At 42.2% G+C, this 22,840-nt stretch overlaps 1 protein-coding gene across 1 annotated transcript; it reads right to left on the reverse strand.

The window, feature by feature from the left end:
* Nucleotides 1-22,044: 22,044 nt before the first annotated feature.
* Nucleotides 22,045-22,840, reverse strand: LOC147465024 (actin-like). The gene is made up of 2 exons (XM_086527860.1): nt 22,421-22,840; nt 22,045-22,310 (listed from the first exon to the last, which is right to left on the reverse strand). Exons 1-2 carry the CDS (start codon nt 22,838-22,840, stop codon nt 22,245-22,247), a joined length of 486 nt encoding a protein of 161 aa, XP_086383986.1. The 3' UTR covers nt 22,045-22,244.

Genomic DNA, 22,840 nt, shown 5'->3' on the forward strand with positions numbered 1-22,840 from the left:
AAAGACTAGAGGTTGAGTGGTCAAAAACACGAGGGGAGGCAGGTCCGGGCGCTTGGTCTGTCGTTGGTGGAGGTGCTGCTTCGTACCTCTGAGGTGGAGGCCGAGGTTGTGGTCATGGTGGTGGCACGACAAATGCATCAGTGACTCCCTTCATAACGAGTCTCCACAAGATTGATCATATTCTGGATGATTGTCGTCCTAAATGCCTCCACATGCAAGTTCAAATAATCTGCCAAGTTCCTTGCCTGCAAATGAATTTCATAGATTTTATATATAATTGAAAGAAATCATGTGTGCAAGGATTACAAAAGCGAACATCGCACTTACACTTCTACGCTCCTCAGCATAAATGCGTTCCAAAAGAACCTCAACATTTGCAAGAACTCTCCATCCATAGGAATGCGCATCGTCTTTCTTTGGAACCTTGCAACTTAGAATCAACATATCTTCCCAAACATTATCTTGGGTCAATGCTTCGCATGCAGCAACAAGCTTCTAAACAGACCTGCAATACATAGCATATGGTGACCACACGTTGCATCGAAATTGCAGAATCAAGAAACAAGTAACTATGTACCTTCGGACATTCCCATGAAAACCATGGGCAGAGTTTGCAAGGTAGCAACACTTGCGCTCAATGTTTAAGCCTACAAGGCTCCAATGTGAACTGATTGCACAAAAAAAGGAATTAGTTTTCTATTTGTAGTATACAAAATATTAAAGACTAGCGGTATAAAAAATACTTTGTAATGGAAATTACCTATGAACTTTGAGAGTAGCGGAAGTAGGAAATTAGGTGAAGCACTTTTGAGAGATTCTTCGTGAGCATATGGGTTGAACTTAATTGACAGTACAAATATAAATATTGTTGGGGTATAGGCGTCTGTGCCTTGCCCGGCCGCCCAGAGTCTGGGCGCCCACTGACTTGTATACCTTATACATAGCATAAGTGTATAGGGGGCTGCTCACTCTTTGAGTCTCCCCACCCATATTTGTGTGTCGTGTGTCTTCTTCTCTCTCGCTCACTCTCCGTCTGTGGTGCTCCCCGATCCCCTTCAATTGGTATCAGAGCGTAGGTGCGGAGGGAGCACGTGTGTGCACAGTCACGACGACAACGGAGAGCAAGTTTCATTCCCGAAATCGCATCCGCGCGCGCACTTTCAAGAGTGCAAACAGGGTTTCGACTTCGGCATCGGCAAATTCAGCTTTTCGAGAGTGTTTCCGTCAGGTATCTTGGCGTTTTACCCCCCTTTCGAAGCCATTCGAGCCATCGAAAACCTCATTCGAGCTACGGTTGAGGAGCTGTATTTTTCAGCCCTCTTTTGGCAGTTTATGCTGCGTTTTTGGGTCGAAACGGAGGTTTTTGGCATAGGTTTCACACCCGGACTCGGATACATGTGATCCAGGAGTCTACCTTGGGGTTTTGGCACGCTTCGGACGCGCTCGTCATATCAGAATTTTAAAATTTTGAACGCTGAATTTTCTGCAATAGCATCAGTTGTTTATTGTGTGTCGAGGATTCCACACATGGTTTGCTCTCAGATGTGAGAGTGACATTTGCTGCAAGTTTCCTCACAGGTGGGAGGATACGATGTATGCCTTATGTGGTTTGATGCTCAGGGAGACTAATGTGATTGCATTTTGAGCTCGGCAATGTATGTCTCGAGCATGTTTTTTGGCAGTCACAGGTAGAGCAGATATTTGTGTGCTAGATTTGCAGGTGTTTGCAATGATGTATGCAAAGTGTGGACATTGGTGCATGCATTTGGAGTGCGGTTTGATGCGCTTTGGTTGCTCATGGTTTTGAGCATGCAGTCAGTTTGGTTACTGGTTTTGTGGCCATTTTACTGACGAAACTCTGGCGAAATTTTCCCAGGAGTTTTATGCGTATCATTTATGCAATCTAGGTAGAGATTGCGGGTTGCACTCAGCATTTGTGTGCGGTGTTCTCTGCAGGTGGGAGATTTGTGCGTGTGTATGCATCGATACCGCACAGTGTGGGCTTGGTGATTCGCTCACGGTTTGACAGGCGTACAGTTATCTTGGCACACTCACAAGAGTGAATATTGTGATGTATGCTTGTGTGGCTACGAGCTAGGTAGCCGGATTCGAGCACTAATGGCTTGAGGTTTTTCAGCAGGTTTCAGCTACAGGTTTACAAGTTACAGACAGGTTTGAGGACTTATTTGGGCGCTGAATTTTCAGCCATTGTTTCCTCTTTGCAGGTGTCCATGTATGACTCAGTTGTAGGCTGATCTGGGACACGTTTGTGACTTGTTTATGCAGCTGTTTAAGAGCTGAATTTTGGGGCTGTTTTGGGGCTGTTTTGGGGCTGATTTGCGGCCATATTTGCAGACTTTTGTTGATGCGATTCGAGCCAGTTTAGGGCTGATTTGGTTGACATTTGCTACTCATTGTTGGTTGCTCTTTTGCGAGCATTATGGCTGATTTTTCATTTGACTTCCAGCGTTATGGTCTGACACAGTTTGATGGTGCAGATTTTGTTGCTTGGAAGGAGCATATGCTTGTTGCATTGGCGGATTTGGGGTAGGATAAACCCTTGCGTGGTTTATCGGCGAAGCCCAAGTCTATGCGCGATGATGATTGGCAGGATCTTGATGAGTTAGCAATGTCTACGATTCATTTCCATCTGGTTGAGTCTGTTGACTGGCAGATCTCAAGGGAGACTACAACTCATGCTTTATGGCAGAGTTTACATGCTATGTACGCGACATCCATGTCTACTGGGGAGTCTAGTCCCACTTCTATGTCCATGGGAGAGATTGGTCCCACATGCAAGTCTCGACGGCATAGAGACTTGACATGTTGGCATTGTGGACATAGAGGGCACATTAGGCATCGATGTTTCAGGCGTTTGAGACAACGGAGGCGACAGATGCGTGATGCAGATTTGGGCATGACAGATGCTAGTGAGATCACTACGGTGGTTAATGAGTATGCTTGTGACGGCGATGTCACATTTACATCTAGCTTGTCTTCAGACGATCTTATGTCTACGGATTGCACATTGTCTTCACATTGGTTACTAGATTCAGATGCTACTTTCCATGTCACGTCGCATCGTGAGTGGTTTAGCACGTTTTCTAGTGGGAGACTTGGTTGTGTGCACATGGCTGATGGTGTTGTGTATGACATTGAGGGTGCAGGAGACGTATGTTTGTCCTTGCCCAGTGGTATGAGATTTACCCTGCGTCATGTGCGTTATGTGCCAGATCTGAGACGGGATTTGATCTCAGTTAGACAGTTACGGTATAGTGGATGTTGGGTATCGCTGCTTGAGCGATCTTTTGCGTTGCATTTGGGTTCGCTAGTGATTGTGAGAGGTGCCAAGAGTGGTACAGGTTACCCATTGCATGTGGATCATGGGAGAGACAGTGTTGTCTCCGTGATCATGCAGCCAGGTAGAGAGCGAGAGAGCAGGCGAGTCTCTTTTGCTCATGGGTTGCAGGGTACTTTGCATGGAGTGCAGAGTAGTGAGCTCGTTGTGCACACAGTTGGGGCACGACTTGAGCAGTCACACAGAGAGGTGACAGAGTCAGACATGCATGCTTTGCTAGTGACTGAGCAAAGCAGAGAGTCAGTTGTGCGAGATACTTCTATGCAGGATAGACAGGTAGAGAGGTCTTGCTCTAGTGACTCACGACAGGAGGACGTTGTGCAAGAGTCTATGCATACAGAGTTAGAGCAAGAGAGCTCTAGTGAGTCACAGTAGATTGAGTGGTCATGTTTGCAGTGGATGATTGCAGAGGAGGCTGAGATGTCAGCGATTATGCAGTCATTCCTTTCTATGCTCGACAGTGAGCATGGGGATATAGTTGTGCAGGATATGTCTTCCAGCAGACACCTAGAGCAACTGGTTTGCTCTGAGGTTGCACGACAGGTTGATGCGTCTTTTGCGGACAGTCAGGAGATGCATGTGGCTGACACGCCTTGTCAGTCAGAGATACCTATTGCCAGGGATATATATGTTGATGCATGCTCCGTAGAGCTAGCAGGGCCCGCTAGCATTGCATCGGCATTTGGTGGTCTCATGTATGAGATGTTGATCTTGAGACCGGATATCGCAGCTGCAGTGGGAGCATTTGCAGTTGGGGTTGTCAGTCATTTGTTGACTGATGATGGCATAGTGCACGAGGGAGATATGCAGGTATTGCGTACATACTTGCAGTACGTGTGCGGTACGTCTGGTGGTGTATGGACTTACACGGAAGCAGGACAGCCGGATGCACACGATCACAGCCAGCCAGTGGGCATCGGTTGAGAGCGGTTTTCTCTCACCTTTTGTAGTCTTTAGACTAGGTTCCCTTGCTTAAAGGCACAGTCGCCTTTAAGTGGGAGGTTGTTGGGGTATAGGCGTCTGTGCCTTGCCCGGTCGCCCAGAGTCTGGGCGCCCACTGACTTGTATACCTTATACATAGCATAAGTGTATAGGGGGCTGCTCACTCTTTGAGTCTCCCCACCCATATCTGTGTGTCGTGTATCTCCTTCTCTCTCGCTCACTCTCCGTCTGTGGTGCTCCCCGATCCCCTTCAAATATGGTACTTAGTTACTTGGCATGAACAATACTTTTGCAAGAGAGAGAGTTTAGAGAACATGACAATAGATGAGGACCGGATTACCTCTCTCTTGAAATCATAGTCATCCTCGACTATAAGGTAAAAGTGATAAAGTCATAGTCATTAGTCAATTTGTCTTAGCGGGTAGAGGATCCCTTTTTACCCTACAACATCATTCCAAGATGGATGACTAATCCATTTGGTGTTTGGGAGACATAGCTGCTACAAGCATGTCTGCTCTTTAGTCCATTTTATCCTCCCAAGTAGAGTGACAGATTCTACATGGTGTTTGAGAGACGTCCTCATCCCAAACATGATTCTTAGTATGCATACTACTTAAATTTGTGCACAATAAAGAGAGAATTAGTCTTATAAGACAAAAACATTGATCATTTAAAAGAAACATGTACATTTGGTTACTCTAATGTAGCATTGTAAGCATTGACAAGGTTCATACTATCCTTAAGCTGGATTCCTTGCATCCATCTAGCATCTTCAAAGGGATAATTTTTGAACTTAATAAGATACAGTCGGATAATCTTACCATGTCATAGTACCTTGTCTTCATGCCGAAGGATAGCTTCGGGTTGTAGTACCTCTTCTTGATCTTCGATTTCAAGAGGGTCTTCAATAATTGGTTCATTTGGAGGCTCTCCTTTGTAGGGCTTGAGGAGGCTCACATGAAAAGCATCATGTATGAGCCAATGGTTAGGTAGCTTGAGTTGATAAGCCACCTCATTGATTGGCTTCAAAATTTGAAAAGAACCATAGTATCTTTTTGCTAGTTTAGCATAATACTTTTGATGGCCCATAGGATTTTTGCCCGTCATTTGCCTCAATCAAGCCTTAGGAAACTTAAGTAAGACCCAATCATTTTCTTTGAACGTTAAGGCCCTTCTATGCTTGTCAGCAACAGCTTTTTGCCTTAGTTAAGAGATGGATATAGCCTCCTTAATCTTTTGAACAGATGTTTGTAGGTCACGGCTATACTCATCGGCAGTGAAGATCTTCCCGTGGACTTTAAGTAGCAAGGGACTTTTAGGTCTTCCGTCTATGATTTCAAAAGGTGCTTTTCTCGTAGAAGTATGGATAGTATTATTATACGCATACTCTACAAGAGGTAAGTACTTTTCTTATTGTGAGCGTTGATCTACTTCTATAACATAGGTCTTTAGTAGATTAAGAATCGTAAGATTGGCTATCTCACTTTGGCCATCCGTTTGTGGGTGATAGGCCGAAGAGAAATTCAATCTTGTACCTAGATTTTTGAAGAGACCTTTCCAGAAATTACTGGTCATTCTAGGATCTCTATCTGACACGATGGATGTTGGCAATCCATGGTGTTTGAAAATCTATGATATGAAGAGAGTTGCCATTTGGTGCGCCTTAATAGTCTTCTTGATAGGGATAAAGTGTGCTTGCTTGCTAAACATGTCGACTATTGTCCATATTCCCGTATTCCCATGGATAGATTTTGGTAATCCAAAGATAAAATCCATGGATATACTCTCCCATGGTGAATTAGGAATTGGCAATGGCTAGAGTAATCTAGGTTGCTTCCCTCTATCATACTTGGTCTTTTGGCATACTATACATTTTGAAACATACTCTTGTATGTCCACTTGCATGGTAGGCCAATAAAAATACGTCTCTACTCCTCGAAGAGTAGGTTGAATGCCTCTATGTCCCGCATAGGGAGGAGCATGGGATTCATACATGACTTTCTCACGAAGGGAGTGGGTAACACATAGCATATTGCCATGGAGAAGATAACCATCCTGCAAGGTGAATTGTTCCTCTTTCTTTCCCAAAGCAATTGCTGACATTATGTCTTTAAAGTCAGGGTCAATAGCATACTCATCTATCATAGAGGATAGATCATTGTGAGTTGCTATTGACACAGCATTAACTTTTGGTCATCGTGAAAGTGCATCATCCACTTGATTGCGCTTACCAGCAATGTGAGCAATGTGGAAATTAAATTGTGAAAGAAAATTTGCCCACCTCGTTTGTTTGTCGAAAGCTTTTTTTGCGTCATGAAGTACTTGAGACTTTGATGGTCTGTTCGTAAGATGAATGGTGTCCCCAATAGATAGTGTTTCCATGTGTCTAGGGCATGCCAAGAACAGCTACTAACAGCTCTTTCTCATAAATGCCTAAGACACGTTCATCCGTGTTGAGCCTTCGGCTCTCATATGCTATGGCATGCCCTTCTTGAAGCAAGACTGCTCCAAGGCAATCACCATAAGCATCACATTGGACCTCAAATGGCTTTGAGAGATCCGGAAGCATAAGGATTGGTTGGGAGATAAGCTTCTCTTTGAGCTTGTCAAAAGAACTTTGCTCCTTAGCAATCCATGAATACTTAACATTTTTCTTTGTTAAGTCATGTAATGGTCTTGCTATTTGAGAGAATTTTTCTATGAAGCGTCTATAGTATGCACACATACCAATAAAGCTTCTTAGCTCATGTAGATTCCTTGGATTAGGCCATGCTTTTATTACCTCCAACTTTGATGGATCCATATGGATACCACTCAAGAGATAATATGACCTAAGTATTGAATCTCTTGAAGGAAAAATTTTCTTTTCTTTTGATTGAGAAAAAGCTTATTCTCCCTTAATGCTTGAAAAATCACTTGGAGATGTTGCTTGTGTTCCTCCAAGGAATTGGAGTAGACGATGATATCAGCAAAGAACACTCCAATGAATTTGCGATAGGGTCTAAAAATTTTCTCTATTAATTGATTGATATGTAGCTGGTGCATTAGTCAAGCCAAAAGGCATGACTTGATATTCATAAAGGCCAAATGTTGTACAAAACGCGGTCTTTAGGATATCTTCATTCACTATCCTTATTTGATGGTAGCCACTTTTAAGGTCAATCCTACTGAAGTAGGTAGCCTTGTAGCTTATCAAATAGACCTTCTACCCGAGGTACGGGAAATCTGTTTTTGATAGTGATATGGTTTAGTGTGCGATAGTCCACACACATGCGGTATGTACCATCTTTCTTTTACACTAAGAGGACTGGAGAGCAAAAGGGAGAGGAGCTACGCCTCAACATTCCTTTGTCTACCAATTCTTGTACTTGCCTCATGATCTCCTCTTATTGAGCTTGTGAAACTTGATAGGGAGGTTTGTTAGGCAGTGAGCTTCCTGAAAGGAGCTCAATTCGATGGTTATCATCCCCTCGTTTTGGAGGTAAGTCCATAGGGATATCATCAATAAACACATCTTGGAATCCTTTTAGAAAGTTAAACATGATTAACTCTTCTTGATTCCTACCATTCACCTTTGATGAAACATTAGGACCTTTTAGGGATTCTTTGACAAAAATCATGTATGCAGAAACTAAGCTTTTCATTGATTTATCAAGGGCAAGAGGATTTACAAGTGGTATAGTACGACCAGAATCATTAGCATCTATATACATATTCTTTCCCCTGTAAGTGAAGTAGATTCTCCTTTCAGGGAACTTCATGTTGGCAGCCATGCGGTTGAACCATGGTATCCCTAGGATAGCATCCTCATGTTGGAGAGGAGAGATGAAGAAGTCTTCTTTGTCAACATAGCTTTGGACATGAAGCCTCAACTTCCAAATCAAAGGAGTAACGGAGGCTTGCTGTCCCTTGAAAGCGGCATCGGCAATTACAGCATCTCCCATCTCAAAAGCTTGAATGCCCAACTTGGTGGCAAACTCCATTGCTATGAAGTTGACAGTAGAACCACGGTCAAACAAGATGAAAGAATCATGCTCCCTTACCTTTCCCCAAGCATAGGAGAGAGGTGATCCTTTGCAATGAGTATCCTCTTTTGGAGCTTCGATAGTGGAAGCCCTAGGAGTCTCACTGCAAGCATTTCTTTTGGGGCAAGAACGAAAGCCATGTCCTTGCTCCCCACACTTAAAACATTTGTGATCCTTGCGAAAAGTTTCAAGCTCTTCAGGAGAGAGTTTATTTTTACCTTTGTAAACTCCTTTCTCCTTGGACCGGTTGTTGTTGTTGGTGTTGGAATGGCCGTGGGAAAAATTTTGGGCATTAATTTTTCCCTTTGCATCACTTTTGTCTTTATTTTCCATGGGTTTGACATTCCGTCTAACCCCTTGTTGGAAATTGATGCGTGAAGCAAATATGGTATGGTGGATTACTTCGCTGATAGAGTCAGGCCATTGAGAGTTGACATACTCAGCCATCTTTTCAGGTAATCCCGCATAGAATTGTTGTTTTTGCTCAGCAAAGTCTATCTTTTGAAAGACAGTAGCCTTGAGATGTAAATACCAAAACTTGTTCACATATTTGTGGATAGACTCGTGAGAGAGAAGCCTTAAACTCCGCCATTCGGTGAGCACTTTGTCCTTTGCATCACTTGCAAGGAATTGCTTCATGATGGAAACTTGTAGAGTTTTCCATGTCTTTGGGGCTTCGCCATTGCCTCGAAGGCTAGCCCACCATTTACAAGCCGATTTTTGGAAGTGCATAGCTACATGGTGTAGCTTGGGGGACTCCGTGAAGCCCTCGTCTCCAAAGGACGCATCAAATGGTTGGATGAAGGCCAATACTTTGTCGGTAGCACCAAAGGTGCTATCATAGGTGAGAAAAGAGATACTCTTTCCTCCCTCTTTGAACTTCTTGAGCTTTTGCAACCTTCGCCATGCAAGGTAAGATTTGCGATGTCCTCCCCTCTTCTATTCTCTAGGAGAATAGTCATAGCTTTCATCGGTAGAGGAGGAAGGTGAAGAAGAAGGAGAAGAGGGTGACTCTTTCTTGCCCTTTTCTTCCTTGGTTTCCTCTTTTCCCTTTTGGAGTGACGAGGAGAAGGACTATGGGTTAACCATTTGCTCTTGGGAGGAGTTGGCAATCATTTAGTCCTCCTTCTTCGTGGAGCCACATCTTTGGAGGAATTTAGGGATTCATTGCTTTCTTGATCTTTGAATTCCTCCTCTCGTATGGGAGAGAGTCTTCTTTTGGGGGTCTCTTAAAGAGGCCTCGTAAGCTCTCTCTCCTCTTGGAGAGGAAAGGAAATTCCATAAGCATGAATTTGTTGAGTAACTTCGGCTTGCAAAGTGGGGTTGCCCATAGCTTGTTGCAACCTAGTGACAAGATAATTAACAAACATGGAGGCATCATCATTGGCATTTTCATGTGCAAAATCAAAGTTATCAATGTTCATTCTCCTCTCTTGGTTATTGTCAACCATGCTAATTAAACTTATGTGTTTATTTAGTGTATGCTTTGGCAATTCAAAACCTTAGTTGCTACTCCTCTTAGCCTTTGAAAATACGCACTTAAGTATCTACACTCACGGCTCGAATTGGTTAATTATAGAGAGTAGTGGAGTGAGTCTAACATAGCGAAGTTGTCAAGGGATAGCTCCTTTCGAACTTCTTATGGCTCAATAATGGTAAAGCCGAAGGCAAGTCTAAAAAGACTCCATTATCAAGACCAAAGCTCCCGAGGTGTGCGCCATATCCCACATAGTGGGCTCAACAAAACCGATAATAGATCCCATACCCACTTACCCTCATATAATCAACAAAAACAACCATTAATAGGCTACTTAAGAACCTCTCTTCTTAAGCAAGAAAAGAGAAACCAAATGCTTTGATACCAATGTAATGGAAATTGCCTATGAACTTTGAGAGTAGCGAAATTAGGAAATTAGGTGAAGCACTTTTGAGAGATTCTTTGTGATCATAGCGGTTGAACTTAATTGACGGTAGCAAAATAAATATGGTACTTAGTTAACTTGGCATGAACAATACTTTTGCAAGAGAGAGAGTTTAGAGAACATGGACCGGATTCATATGGAGCCGGTCCCCCCTCCAATAGGCAATTGTATTATAGTTTCTCCCATCAAGAGAGACTTGGTACAATACAATCTTTGTGTTCCTTGTAACCTAGGTGATGCAATCAAGATGGAAAGAGGGGACACCATGTGGTTAAGCTTAGTGAGAGTTTGACATGTGTCCCATGTGCTCTTTTAGAATTCCCCTAACTTTGAGATTTTTATGCATAGGAAGTTTCTCAAGCAACTTCCTCATTTGCTGTAGGTTCTCTTTTTGACTCAAGCATCTTAACCCCCCATGCATAGGAAGCTTCTCAAGCAACTTTCTCAGTCATCAAGCATGACAAGCACCTTAGGTGGAGTTCCCACCTCAAGCACAACCCTAGCTTGCTTAAGTTTAGGTCGGGTTCCCACCTCAAGCACAGCCCTAGCTTGCCTAAGTTTAGGTCGGGTTCCCACCTCAAGCACAACCCTAGCTTGCTTAAGGTTCCCACCTCAAGCACAGCCCTAGCTTGCTTAAGTTTAGGTTGGGTTCCCACCTCAAGCTCAGCCCTAGTTTGCTTAAGGTCAAAGGACTTTTAACACTAACCATTGGAGGTCTTTAATGAAGTTAACCCTAAGGTCTTTTAAGCTTCATTAGTTAATCTTGCTCTTTGACAGACCATCTCTCATTTTGGCCCCTTTACCATTGGCCCCGTGTTGAGATAGATCCGTAAGCACATTTCTATATCCTAACCCTTATTCCCGTTTATTATCCCATATTAAATGATCAGTTTAATATGAGAAAATTTTTTGGGTTGGTTAGATATTATATATTTAATGACATACTTACTTTTCGTTGTTAACTAGAAGTAAAACTTTTACCGTGTCCATGATCACTCGTTGAAACCAATCAACAACTTCAATCAGGGAAGTGTCCTCCGAGGTAAGCACGACTGACAACTGTGCAGCCAAAACGGCTACCTCGGATTGTAGATTCCATGCAAGGTTCAAAACCAACATGCTGCAAATTGAGAAAACTAATTGATGAGGATCTCTAATAAGCCAAAATTAGATAAATACCTCTGTAAAAATAATTTAACATATCAGAGAATGAAGTTGATAATTTGGTCCCTAAGCTCCCTCCCGCTATTTTGAAAAACACCTATCTCGTGAGGGCCAAAACGAAAGTACAAAATTTGGCCCCATACAAGAAGTGTTACATCAAAAGCTAGGCCAAGGAAATGTAGGGTGTCATTATTAGCTTGGTCAATTGCTAACAACATCTCCCTTTCATTTGACTCCTCGGAAGGCTGTTCCACAAGTGCCTCTTGGGTCCGCTCCACATTCAAACGTGTGTTGTATGTGTGTTGTGTGGTGCTCACATTCGTCACCTTCACTTTGGTTATTGGAGGGATTGCCAAAATGTTGTCCATTCTCCTGTCAAATAGATGGACTGGTGCAAGTGTCTTGTCGTACCTAAATTGTAGCAGCCTCAGAGATCTGATATCCCGGGGCATCACTGTCACTATGTGGGCATGAGCTGTGAGGGTGTAGCTGTCTTGGAGCAGCTCGATCAGAAATTTCTCGACTGCCTCGTGGAGGCAACCCATTGCATTTCTGGCCCACCGAAAATCCAAATTTCCGCTCTCACAAATTTAGCAAACTACACTTTGAAAGGGTAACTTAGGAATAGCAAGAGAAACATGCCTCTGGAGTTTGTGCAGCTCAAGCAGAATGCTTTGGTTTTGCTCGTACCTCCGACTACACATTGTTGCCCAAAGATTAGGCAGGGTTTTGCCTGCAACTCTTGAGGATGAAGATTGGTTGTCTTGCAGGTAAACCTTCCTTGTGGTCTGCTTCATGCGAGCCATGGAAACAAGTGTTTACCCTGGAAAGCGTTGTGGGAAAATAAGAAGAAGATTAAGAAATGACAAGGTTACATCGCAAAAGCTGATTCTGAGAGGTAAGGACAGTCGTCAAATAGCAGTGGGGTATTCGGAAATAGAAACGTTATATAATCATCAGGGACATCATCATCATTACCAAACTATGTGGCGGCCACAATTAATTGAGTTGCTCATCATCATTGGGAAGAGTGCATCACCACATGAACAACACGTGGCATACTACATGTCGACTCGCACACAAGGTCAACAATGTGGTTGTCGCGACACAACGCGATAGGGGATGTGCCTTGTTCAACCAAACCACCTCCTCGCGCCGTGCCACGACAAGAAAAAAAAACATGGCACTACGCAATAGGGGGAGTGTACCGTAGCCAGACCTCCATATCGTGTTGTAGTGCAATCCTCTTAAAGACGCATCATAGCGCGATAGGGACTAACCATGCCTCTCTATCGCGCTGTGGCGTGATTTGGATATCGTGTCACAACGCAATAGGGACCACCCATATCGTGAACATGCCTCCCTATCGCGTTCTGGCGAGACATTTGGATGTCGTGTCACAATGCGATAGGGACCACACATATCCTGGACATGCATCCCTATTGCGTTGTGGCACGACATTTGGATGTCGCATCACAACGCGATAGGGACCACCCATATCTTGGACATGCCTTCCTATCGCGTTGTGGTGCGACATTTGGATGTCCTGTCACAACGTGACAGGGACCACCCATATCTTGGAGAGAGCTTGCTATCGTGTTGTGTCGCGATATTTCTCCATTGATGCACAGCGCATGCAAGTCAACGGTTGTGTAACATAGACCTACCACTCGCATTGTTGTGCAAAACATTTTGATTAAAGCTCTTCCTTCATAATCATTAACCAAAAAAAGAAATAAAGAGGCAAAGACAAAGGAACAATATATGAAGATATTTGCATTATCTTCAAGGACTCCATTACAACTTCAAGAAAGCACAATCTTGCTTGTCCATTTCAATTATTATTTTTCCTCCTTTATCGTTGGTGGTTTCTCGTCCTCAGTCTTTACGGTGCTGTTTTCAGCCTTTGCCTTTTGGTTTTTCTTCTTCAGCTCCTTTCGAAGAGCTTTTGCCTCAGCTATCATCTTCTCTACCTCCTTCATTTCCGCCATCATCTTTTGGGAAAGCTTTGCCTTTCCTCTCTTATTATCCTCCATACCTCTTAGTTGTGTAGATGTGAGCGAGTTCTGGAGTGTGCAGTCAAGGTGCTTTATATAGCTACAGTACTCACCGCATGAAGGACACGTGTCATAGGGATGGTGGAGCTTGCCTCGGTCTTTGTGCTGCATTCATTGCACCGGTTCTAATGCAATCATAAGGGTGGTTGAAATGACGTGGTCAAGTTCCTAGTGAGGAGTCTATATATAGGGGGCCAGTCATTCCTCCCTTGGTACTCTTTAGTATTAGCCAGTGCCTTCCTACCTTCACCCTAGCCAACAACCCAAGTTTTCTTACCTCTCTTCATACATGAATCCCTTTCAGATCGAGATAGAAGAGAAGCTGCCTTGCTCTAACGAGGCACCCAAAGACAAGCTGTACCATTTTCTCTATAGAATTGGGCTTCAATAGTGGGAGTAGGAATTCAAGTCTATTTTCAATCCTACCTTCTCATTGCAAGAGTTTTTGGCTTCTGCATCACATTCCCTTTTAGAGTTTTATCAGACATACGATCAATAGACGATCAGCGACACATTCGAGTTTGAGGGTTGTCGATGTGTTCATATGAAGGATATCAGTTATGATCGTTTAAAGAAAGATATTTTCTACAAAAGCAGCCTCAAGTTGCCACTGCAGTCTCATAGGAATAACATCAGATGTCCTGAACATAATCGAAAGTGTCGAGTTGCAGAATCCTATGTTGGGTTCACACTCTTTTTGAATGTTAATCTAGACGATCATCGGGACACACCAGAGGAGGCCGAGAGCAGTCACCGTTCAATCACTGGTGACAAGTTAGAGCAACCACCTAGTGGTTCTTTGTGTGTTTCAGAAGGTGTTCAGCTGTCAGAGGGAGCTTTGCCAACAAATGTGCTCTCTACCATCCCCATCGATGATCATCATTATGTAATGCTCAATGACATTATGGAATTGTTTGACTTGAGAGAGGACTATTGTCTTGCTATAGTCACTCAAAATCTACAAGAGGATGGCAGTATAATTGACCCTACCAATGATAAGTTTTATGTCATGGATGCTCATGTAACAGTGGGTGAGTTTATCGAACCAACACGGGCACTAGCAATGATATACAAGGATGCAGTCGCATGTGCCACGATGCTTCCAACGGAGTCAGAGTTTAGGGCGGTACAGGAAAGGCTTGGAATCACAGAGATGGGGAGAAGTGCTCCATCAACGACATTGACGCTGTCCTCATCCTCTGCAAAGGAGAGTACACTTGACTTATGGAATGCTGCATTACTCAAAGAAGACAAAAATCAGAAGGTATACTCCTGTATAAATATTTTTTTGCTTCCTTGTATGAGAGTTTCATGTGTATATACGAACACTTGGCTTTTATTTCTTGTAGCTTGTAGTCTATGATGATAAGTTCATTCCTCGCCCCCATGGACAAGGTAAAGGAGACTTGGGAAACAATTCCTCTCTTGGTCAGTACTTAGAGAATTTGAACGCTCCAAATTTCCTCTGCTTCCATTACAGCTTCTCTGAAGACAAGGCTGAATTTCCCCTTTTTGTATTGAAAACACTCTCAAGGTATCTAGGAGGCGCGGCCATCAGATGGAACACAGACAAGGTGATGCTGCTAGACAAGCAAGCAAGGGTCTCAATTTTTAGTGTAGGGCCTGGCATGTATGGGTTGCAAAGCCGCTACTCTTTGACACACGTTGCGTATGGTCTTGCTTGTGGAATCACAGACCCACGCCAGTTGCCACAATATGGAAAACATGATCTGTTAAAATAAAAGCAGCCAATCATTCAACATATAGGCCCCGTAGGTTGAGGCAATTGAGGAGACCCAATTTCTCGACCTCAACGTGCTTGTGACAAATGTTGATGATGAAACGCGTCATTCAAAGAGACCAAGGCACGAGGAAGAGGATCCTTCAGATAAGGGCAAAAGACCAAAATATTATGTATCATTTCCAGATGACTAGAAATCAATAGAATGTATTTGTTTTATTCATCAAAGTTAGATTGATTATGTAACAATGTCTTACAATGTTTTTTTTTTGTTGCAACCATCATCACAATATGAAAAGTTAAAATTACATCCATTCTTCTAGATACATTAAGTTTTTTGTTTGGAGCTATTTCAAGGTTTTATCTCCAACCATGTGCCACTCAACATTGTAGGATCCCAATCCCTCCACATCCAATTTCTTTCAATTTCTCTCTTCTCTTATTGTTTTTGGTATGTTTGTTTGATGGAAAACCCAATTCAATATATCGAAGTTCTCAGTGGGCACCTGAAAGGATAATTTTGAACTTTTTACAATGCACATTCAAAAGATTTAACTGAAACATAATGATAAATTATCTTAAACATAACTTCTACAAACCTTGAACGTGACAAGAAGGAAAATGTTGTGCTCAGATTGCACACTTAAGTTTCGAGGATCGTCTGGTCCAATGTTTGCATCCAGAGCTCTATTCGTAAGTGTGATTGTGACTCGCTCAACCTTTGTCTCCTTTACAAGCTCGCACTCATCTAGCTTGATGACAAACTTTAGGATGCCATGGCACTCTTCGGCAGTGACATCAAACAACTGCACAATGTATGACTGCAGCGCGATGATATCATAAAAAATATTGTTATAATCGTCATAGACCATTTCTTCTCCTTTTAGCGATCTGTATGTTGATTCAATGTGGAAAGGACTTCCTAGCTTTTGAAGCACCTCCTCATTGACTTTCCGTCTTGTTTTTTGAATAGAGAAAGGGTTTGGAAGAAGCATGTGTTTGATGTGGAACTTTTTGACCTGTCTTTGCACAGACTTGAGTAAGAGGAGTTAAGAATCAAAACCCTTTTCTAGTGGAACAGCACTGCAAATGATGCAAAACCTTTTTCTAGTGGAACAACACTGCAAATGATGCTACATACCTGAAAATGGTAGCTTATCCCTTATTGGATATACCAGCTTCATCCAAAATTGATGGAACGTCCCGTGCAGGGAGTTGGTTCTCCTTTAAAAGGCTGTAAGAGATGTTTAGCATCAATCTTACCATAACGCTTATCATCCAAGAGCCCAGCTACATTTTTGCGATTCAATATGAGCCCGTAATGGGCCAAGGAGGTGGTTGTGCTATGCTCCACTTCCTTGTCAGGGTGAAGCAAAGATCTACACAAGCATGTTAGCAGTAAGAGATGTGAGAGTTTATGCATATAAACTTAAGAAGGATAGATGCACTCACTTGATGGCTTGCACTCTTTTCTTAATTCCTCCCGAGCCAACTTTCAAGTCCTCTATGTCTCTTACTTTTCTTTCTCTTTGGCGAAGACCTAGTGCTGTTTTTTTTTCTCTGAGTTGTTATGTAAGCTCCTTGATGGTCTCCTTGCTACCTTCAACTTGTTGAGCAAATTGCACGAATTTCTGGTGTAAGCGGACATTCTTGCTGTATACAATATCTCTCTCGTATTGTAGAATGTCATTTCTTGTAGCCAACTGCTTAGTGTATCCATACAAGCCATGGTGGCCATCTCCGACATCGTTCACTAAGGATGTAATATCCTTAAAAGGTGGAGTGGAGTTTGTGATAGGATGCTTTGGATACATTCTGTCGTCCAGCCAAAGGCCCACATTTTCCATGCCCTATGATCTTAAGTTCTCTTTTGAAGCTTCAAAAAGCGTGTTTTTTTTCTTGCAGAGGGGTTCATACTCTCGTGAGAGCTCTATGTGCATGTAATATACATCTCTCCTATTCCTTGTAGAAGTTCTTCGTGGAGAAGCTACAAGTGTCAAGTGAGACATGACTGATCAAAACTGTGTGCAGAAGGAGGTGGCGATGATTGACAAATGGCAATTTGAATATCGTGCGCGCGAGAGAGAACGCAGGAGGGAATGGGGGAAAGAAGGAGGCGAGGAAACAGAGCTAATTTTTCAAAAATTTTGAAGATTGAGATATTCGGCATTGAATTTAGTAGCCACCACGTACAATGAAGTGTTATTATGACTGGAATACTTTTTGGGTTTTTTAATAAACGTACCTTGCATGAATAAGATATCCAGATTTTAGAAAACATGTATGAAAAAGGGTTAAATTGAATTTTCTATAATCTCTCTCTATGCTGACATGGCATTTCTTACAAGGCCCAAATTTGAGTCCAAATGGCCACAATTTCCCATCTTGGCCTCCTCGCGTGGCCCCAACTTCCAAAAGTCACCATCTCCCTTTATGGCCTTCTCATGCCCATCACAACAGCAGAGGGAGAGAAAGTACCTTCGTGGCCTCCTTCTAGCCCCTCATGGTAGCTTTCTCTCTGACATTGTTTCTCCCTTTGGCCTTAGCATGCATGCCACAGAGAGGACCTTCATCCTTCATGACCTCCCTCTCCCCACCCTCCAAGGGTGTCAACTCCCCTTGTGTCATTCCTCTCCGGCTTCAAATTTTTTAGAGTGCACTCCAATATCCTCCTGCCCTTTTCCCATGTTGGAAAAGTTTAAGAGAGAGAAAAAGAATGCCATGATCTTTGATACCAATGTAAAGACCCCCTAGGTTTTGGTATGCTCTTCACCAGTCTCACACTTATCTTGGGAAGCATCTACAGTACCTGCATTTATCTCTTTCTAACGAGCCTCTTTAGACCTAAGCTTAATGCAGTGCTTGATGAGATTGTTATTTGCCTTATAGTAATGACACTTTACCTTGTTGGGAGCTCATGTAGAGACTCTTTGGTTCATTTGGAGAGCCCGTTCTTTCCACATCTTCGAGGCGTTTTGCCCCATATTAATGTTTGAAGAAGCATTGAAGCTGGCAATAGTGGTATACTTCTTTTGATGCATAGCCACAAACGCCTATTGTATAACACATTGCTTAGTCTTATTTTTTTAAAGGCTAAATCTCTTGCAGCAATAAAAAAGAAAAAGCCATCAAAATTCACATCGTTACATTTTTTTCATCCCGCACAAGTATATAGGTAGTCTATAGGTGCAGGCAAAGGTGAGATAAAATGTGACAAAGAATCTAAAAATATCTACATAAGAGAATTATTAGGAATGACCTGACCAATAGCAAATAATTGCTTGTTGAGATCTTTATGTAGGAAATACTTTTACATATATTCTTTCACTCTAACTTCACACACAAAGTCAAATTTTGTAGGTGGGATTAACACACTAAACCCAGGTTTTTCTCACGCTCTGTGAATCAAAAAAGCATATAACAGTAAAAGGATAAGTTAGTATTGATGGCTCTTTATTGTGGACTATTCATATTGGGCAAAGCACAGCTATATTGCAGTGATGACTGTGTAAGAACTAGACATGCAACTGCATAAGAGAGTCTTCTTACGATGAGTTTCATAACTCACACACACTAAACTAAGGTTGTTTCCTTAGTAAAAGGGAGAAATGGTGAGTTTGGCAAACTTTTGCAAATATGCAAAAGTTTCAAAGACTTGGACTAGTTTCCTAAATCTTAGATCTATGTTTGGTGAGAAAGGCATGTTCCTTACTATTTTCAAAAGCCTTTTTTTCTTTCCATGTGAAGTTTAAGCATTCCTTTTCATGCGTGGGAATGCAAAAAGAGATAGTTTCACCAAACTGTGAAACTCATCATTTGGAGGCCCTCTAAATAGGCATGGCGCTAAGCCTGGATGGGGGGGGGGAGAGAGAGAGAGAGAGAGAGAGAGAGAGAGAAAGAGAGAGAGTCTAGTAGTGCAGCTGACATTGCTTCAATTTGAGGTGTAGTAGTTCTAGTACTATTCTCTGATCACCTTTTTCTTGTGGCCTATCGAACTCGTGGGAGCTTATAATACCTTGAGTTCTGGAGCTTTGCAATTGCACTTGGTTACAACTTTGCAATTGCACTTGGTTACAACTTGGAAATGTCTCAAATAAAATCCCATGCATTCTTGAATCATATTTCCTTGCATTACTTTACACTTAGTGTGTTTGCCTAATATGTGTGTGTGTGTGTGTGTGTGTGTGTGTGTGTGTGTGTGTGTGTGTGCGCGCGCGCGCACGCACAAGAGAGAGAGAGAGAGAGAGAGAGAGAGAGATTAATCCGGTCCAAGGAGAAGTAATCCAAAGTACCAAACATCCTTTGCAATAAGAACATGGCCCACACTGAATAGTTATGCTCATCCAATTTGTACTCAAAAGTGAACATGTGAAAAATGTCAATATGGTGTTGTCAACCATTACCAACGACCATAGTTGATGTGAACTTTTCTTATATAGATGAAAAATTGAACAAAACCAATGTGTGGAAGACAACATGACCCACAAACTACAAAGTACTTGTTTGGTAGAGATTTGTGCAATCAAAAAACTTGTACAAGAGGATAAAATTGCTTGCATTATGTTGCTTCTAATGGCAATAGAGGTCAAAATGAGGTTGAATCATAATCCTAATGATACCAAGCCCTAAATTTTTTCTCAAAGGATCTGTCGTTGCACTAAGGTTCTCACCATTTATCACCTTACTATCAAAAAGTGAGCTAGGAGGATGCCTTGCTCTGAATGGCGAACGCTGCTGTAATACCATTTGTTGGAAGATAGGGTTACAAGAATGCACAAAAAGATGGACAAAAAGGAGAATCTCAATGGCACACAACACATGCCAACACAAAGTTAAGGCTTGCCCTTGAAAGATGGATGTATATATAAGCTATTGTTTTGGAGAGAAGTAAGAGAGAGAGAGAGAGAGAGATGGCCGGGGGGGGGGGGGGGGGGGGGACACACTTTTCGACTACCCAAATACAATGGGGGCCTGGATGGCTTATATACTGGCCTTGGGGGCCATAAGTACCCCTCTAAGAAAATTGCCCTACCCAAAGCTTGATAAATAAGTAAAATAAATACCTAAAGCCAAAAGAAATATTGGGATATTCACTTGAGATGCTACAAATTTTAACAACCCTCTCTTCGGCTCATAGTGGACATAAATAGTGAGACTAAGTCAATGAAGAAGCTACCATGGACACTCCATCAACAGCTATCATGCTAGATACACCTCAAATTTTCTATTATCGACGTGTCATTTACGAAGAATGCCATTTTGAGCACCAATTGCCTCATAGAAAATTGAATTGTAGACCACACTACGTCCAAGAATCCTCATTCGTGAACTATGAACACATCATGTCCAAACTTTCCTAGATGATGAACTTTGAAACACATCATGTCCATAATCCAACCAACAACAATGGATTGGTGCACTCATCCATAGTGCTTTATATACCTCGCATTGGTTCCTTGCCAGCTGCATGCGCATTGAACCTGAACCCACAAGTTCAAACACCAAGTACCTTGAACTCCAACACATGGGTCCAAATTATTTGTAGGGAGCACTATGTGCCCCTCTCTACCACTCACAAGTCTCTCCCCGGCTACTAAAGCTACTGGCGGCAACAGCCACCTAACTAGAAATTTGGAATAATTTGGAAAAGCTAGAGTTATGTCTAGATTGTATCAAGAGAGATTGCATTATAGATGTGCAAGCATGCTTAAACTGGGGAAAATTAAAAAAGGACTTTCATGGAAGAATAGTCAAAATAAAAGTTGCTGATATGTTTTATTTGCTAGGGTAAACTTCTTCAACGTTCGAAGAGCAAGTTAGTAGCAACTAAGATGGCTTGAATAAGGCCTTTTGCCTAAGGGCATCAGCTAAAGACACTACATCAGCTAAAGGCCTGTTGCCTAAGGGCATCAGCTAAAGTCAATACAGATTTTTTATTCACATTTGCTATACACTTAGATTGAATTAGGCAAAATTTTCATTTCATCATATCCAACGTTGGTCACCAAGTGTATTACACAATGACAAAATCTCTTCATACTTTCAATGCATAGATGGCTAGACATCTCTACATCATGGATAGGATGGTTAACTTCATAATTTACAAGGTGTAGGTCTCATGACTTCTTGAGTAAGAATATTCTTGAGTAAATAAGTTCTTTGGCAAGACAATTTTAAGCTAGTTGATAAAATGTCAAAGCATAAGAATGGGACCAAAAGTACATACAGCTTCACGCATCCAATGAGTACAGAATTATTTTATCTTTCAAAGACCCCGAGTACAAACATTACAAGAAAACATCCACCACATTCAGCTCTCATGATAATCATAGGATTAAGCGAGTACTCTCAATGCAAGCCCTCTATAGAAGAGTATTCCTCAACTAGTAGCCTTGTTCCCAGAGGAGCTCGAGGGGGCTGAAGTGCAAAACAAGGTGAAAAGTCACAATGGCCTACACAAGAGGATAAGAAAGAGTGTGCATGACCCACTACTCAAACACCACTCCTTATTGAAACATGAAAACAAATGTCAATCATCTGTCAGTCACCTACATATACATAAGACCCACTCCAAAAAAAAAACAACAAAAAAGACATCAACACATCAACGATTTGCAAGTTTGCGGTTTGAAGAAACAGAATCATGTCAACAAGCTTATCATCCACAGAAACTCATTTGCTGTGCCAAAGCACTAATAAGAATGATGCCCAAGCAGACCATAGGCTTTCATTGAACGCCACAAAAAATCACCCATACCTTTCCACAACAGTCTCTTCTTTTCCTGGTCAATTTTTGTCACAATAGCCATTTTTAGCCCTTAAAAACTCATTTCCATGTCTCAAGAACCTTACATGAGTCTCAATAAACAGATCAACCATGTTTACAACCAAAAGCGAGAAGATTGTTATCTTATAATTGCTACATCATTTGTGAATGGGCAAAACTCCATGAACAGCAAGAAATCAATTTTCTGGAGAGGAAAACCTGCTACTGAAGGACAATAGAAATTACACACAGGTATGCATACATGCTGTCTAAAAACATTTTCGGTGCACAATCGATGGGCCTGACTCATCATATTCGGACTTGGCAATCCACATCTGCAAAACCAACAAAAATAAAAGCTTGAAAATATATCATAGACAGCCCTGTTCATCAATTAAGGAGGAAGCAGAGCCAAAACAATCAAAACAACGAATGCCCAACATACCTGTTGGAATGTACTCAGAGAGGCCAAGATAGACCCTCCAATCCAGACATTGTATTTCCTCTCTGGTGGTGCCACTACCTTTATTTTCATACTGCTCGGAGCTAGAGCAATGATTTCCTTGCTCATGCGGTCTGCAATACCCGGAAACATGGTAGAGCCTCCACTAAGCACAACATTACCGTACAAGTCCTTTCGAATATCCACATCACACTTCATGATGGAGTTGTAAGTAGTCTCATGGATACCCGCAGCTTCCATCCCAATGAGCGATGGCTGAAACATCACTTCTGGACACCTGAAACGCTTTGCACCAATAGTAATGACTTGTCCATCCGGAAGCTCGTAGCTCTTTTTCAATGATAAGCTGCTCTTTGCCGTATACATTCTCATACAAGAATGTGGCTGTGGTTCTAGCATCAT

Source organism: Adiantum capillus-veneris, chromosome 1 (genome assembly GCF_014529385.1).
Source record: "Adiantum capillus-veneris isolate H3 chromosome 1, ASM1452938v2, whole genome shotgun sequence".
Lineage (NCBI taxonomy): Eukaryota > Viridiplantae > Streptophyta > Polypodiopsida > Polypodiales > Pteridaceae > Adiantum > Adiantum capillus-veneris.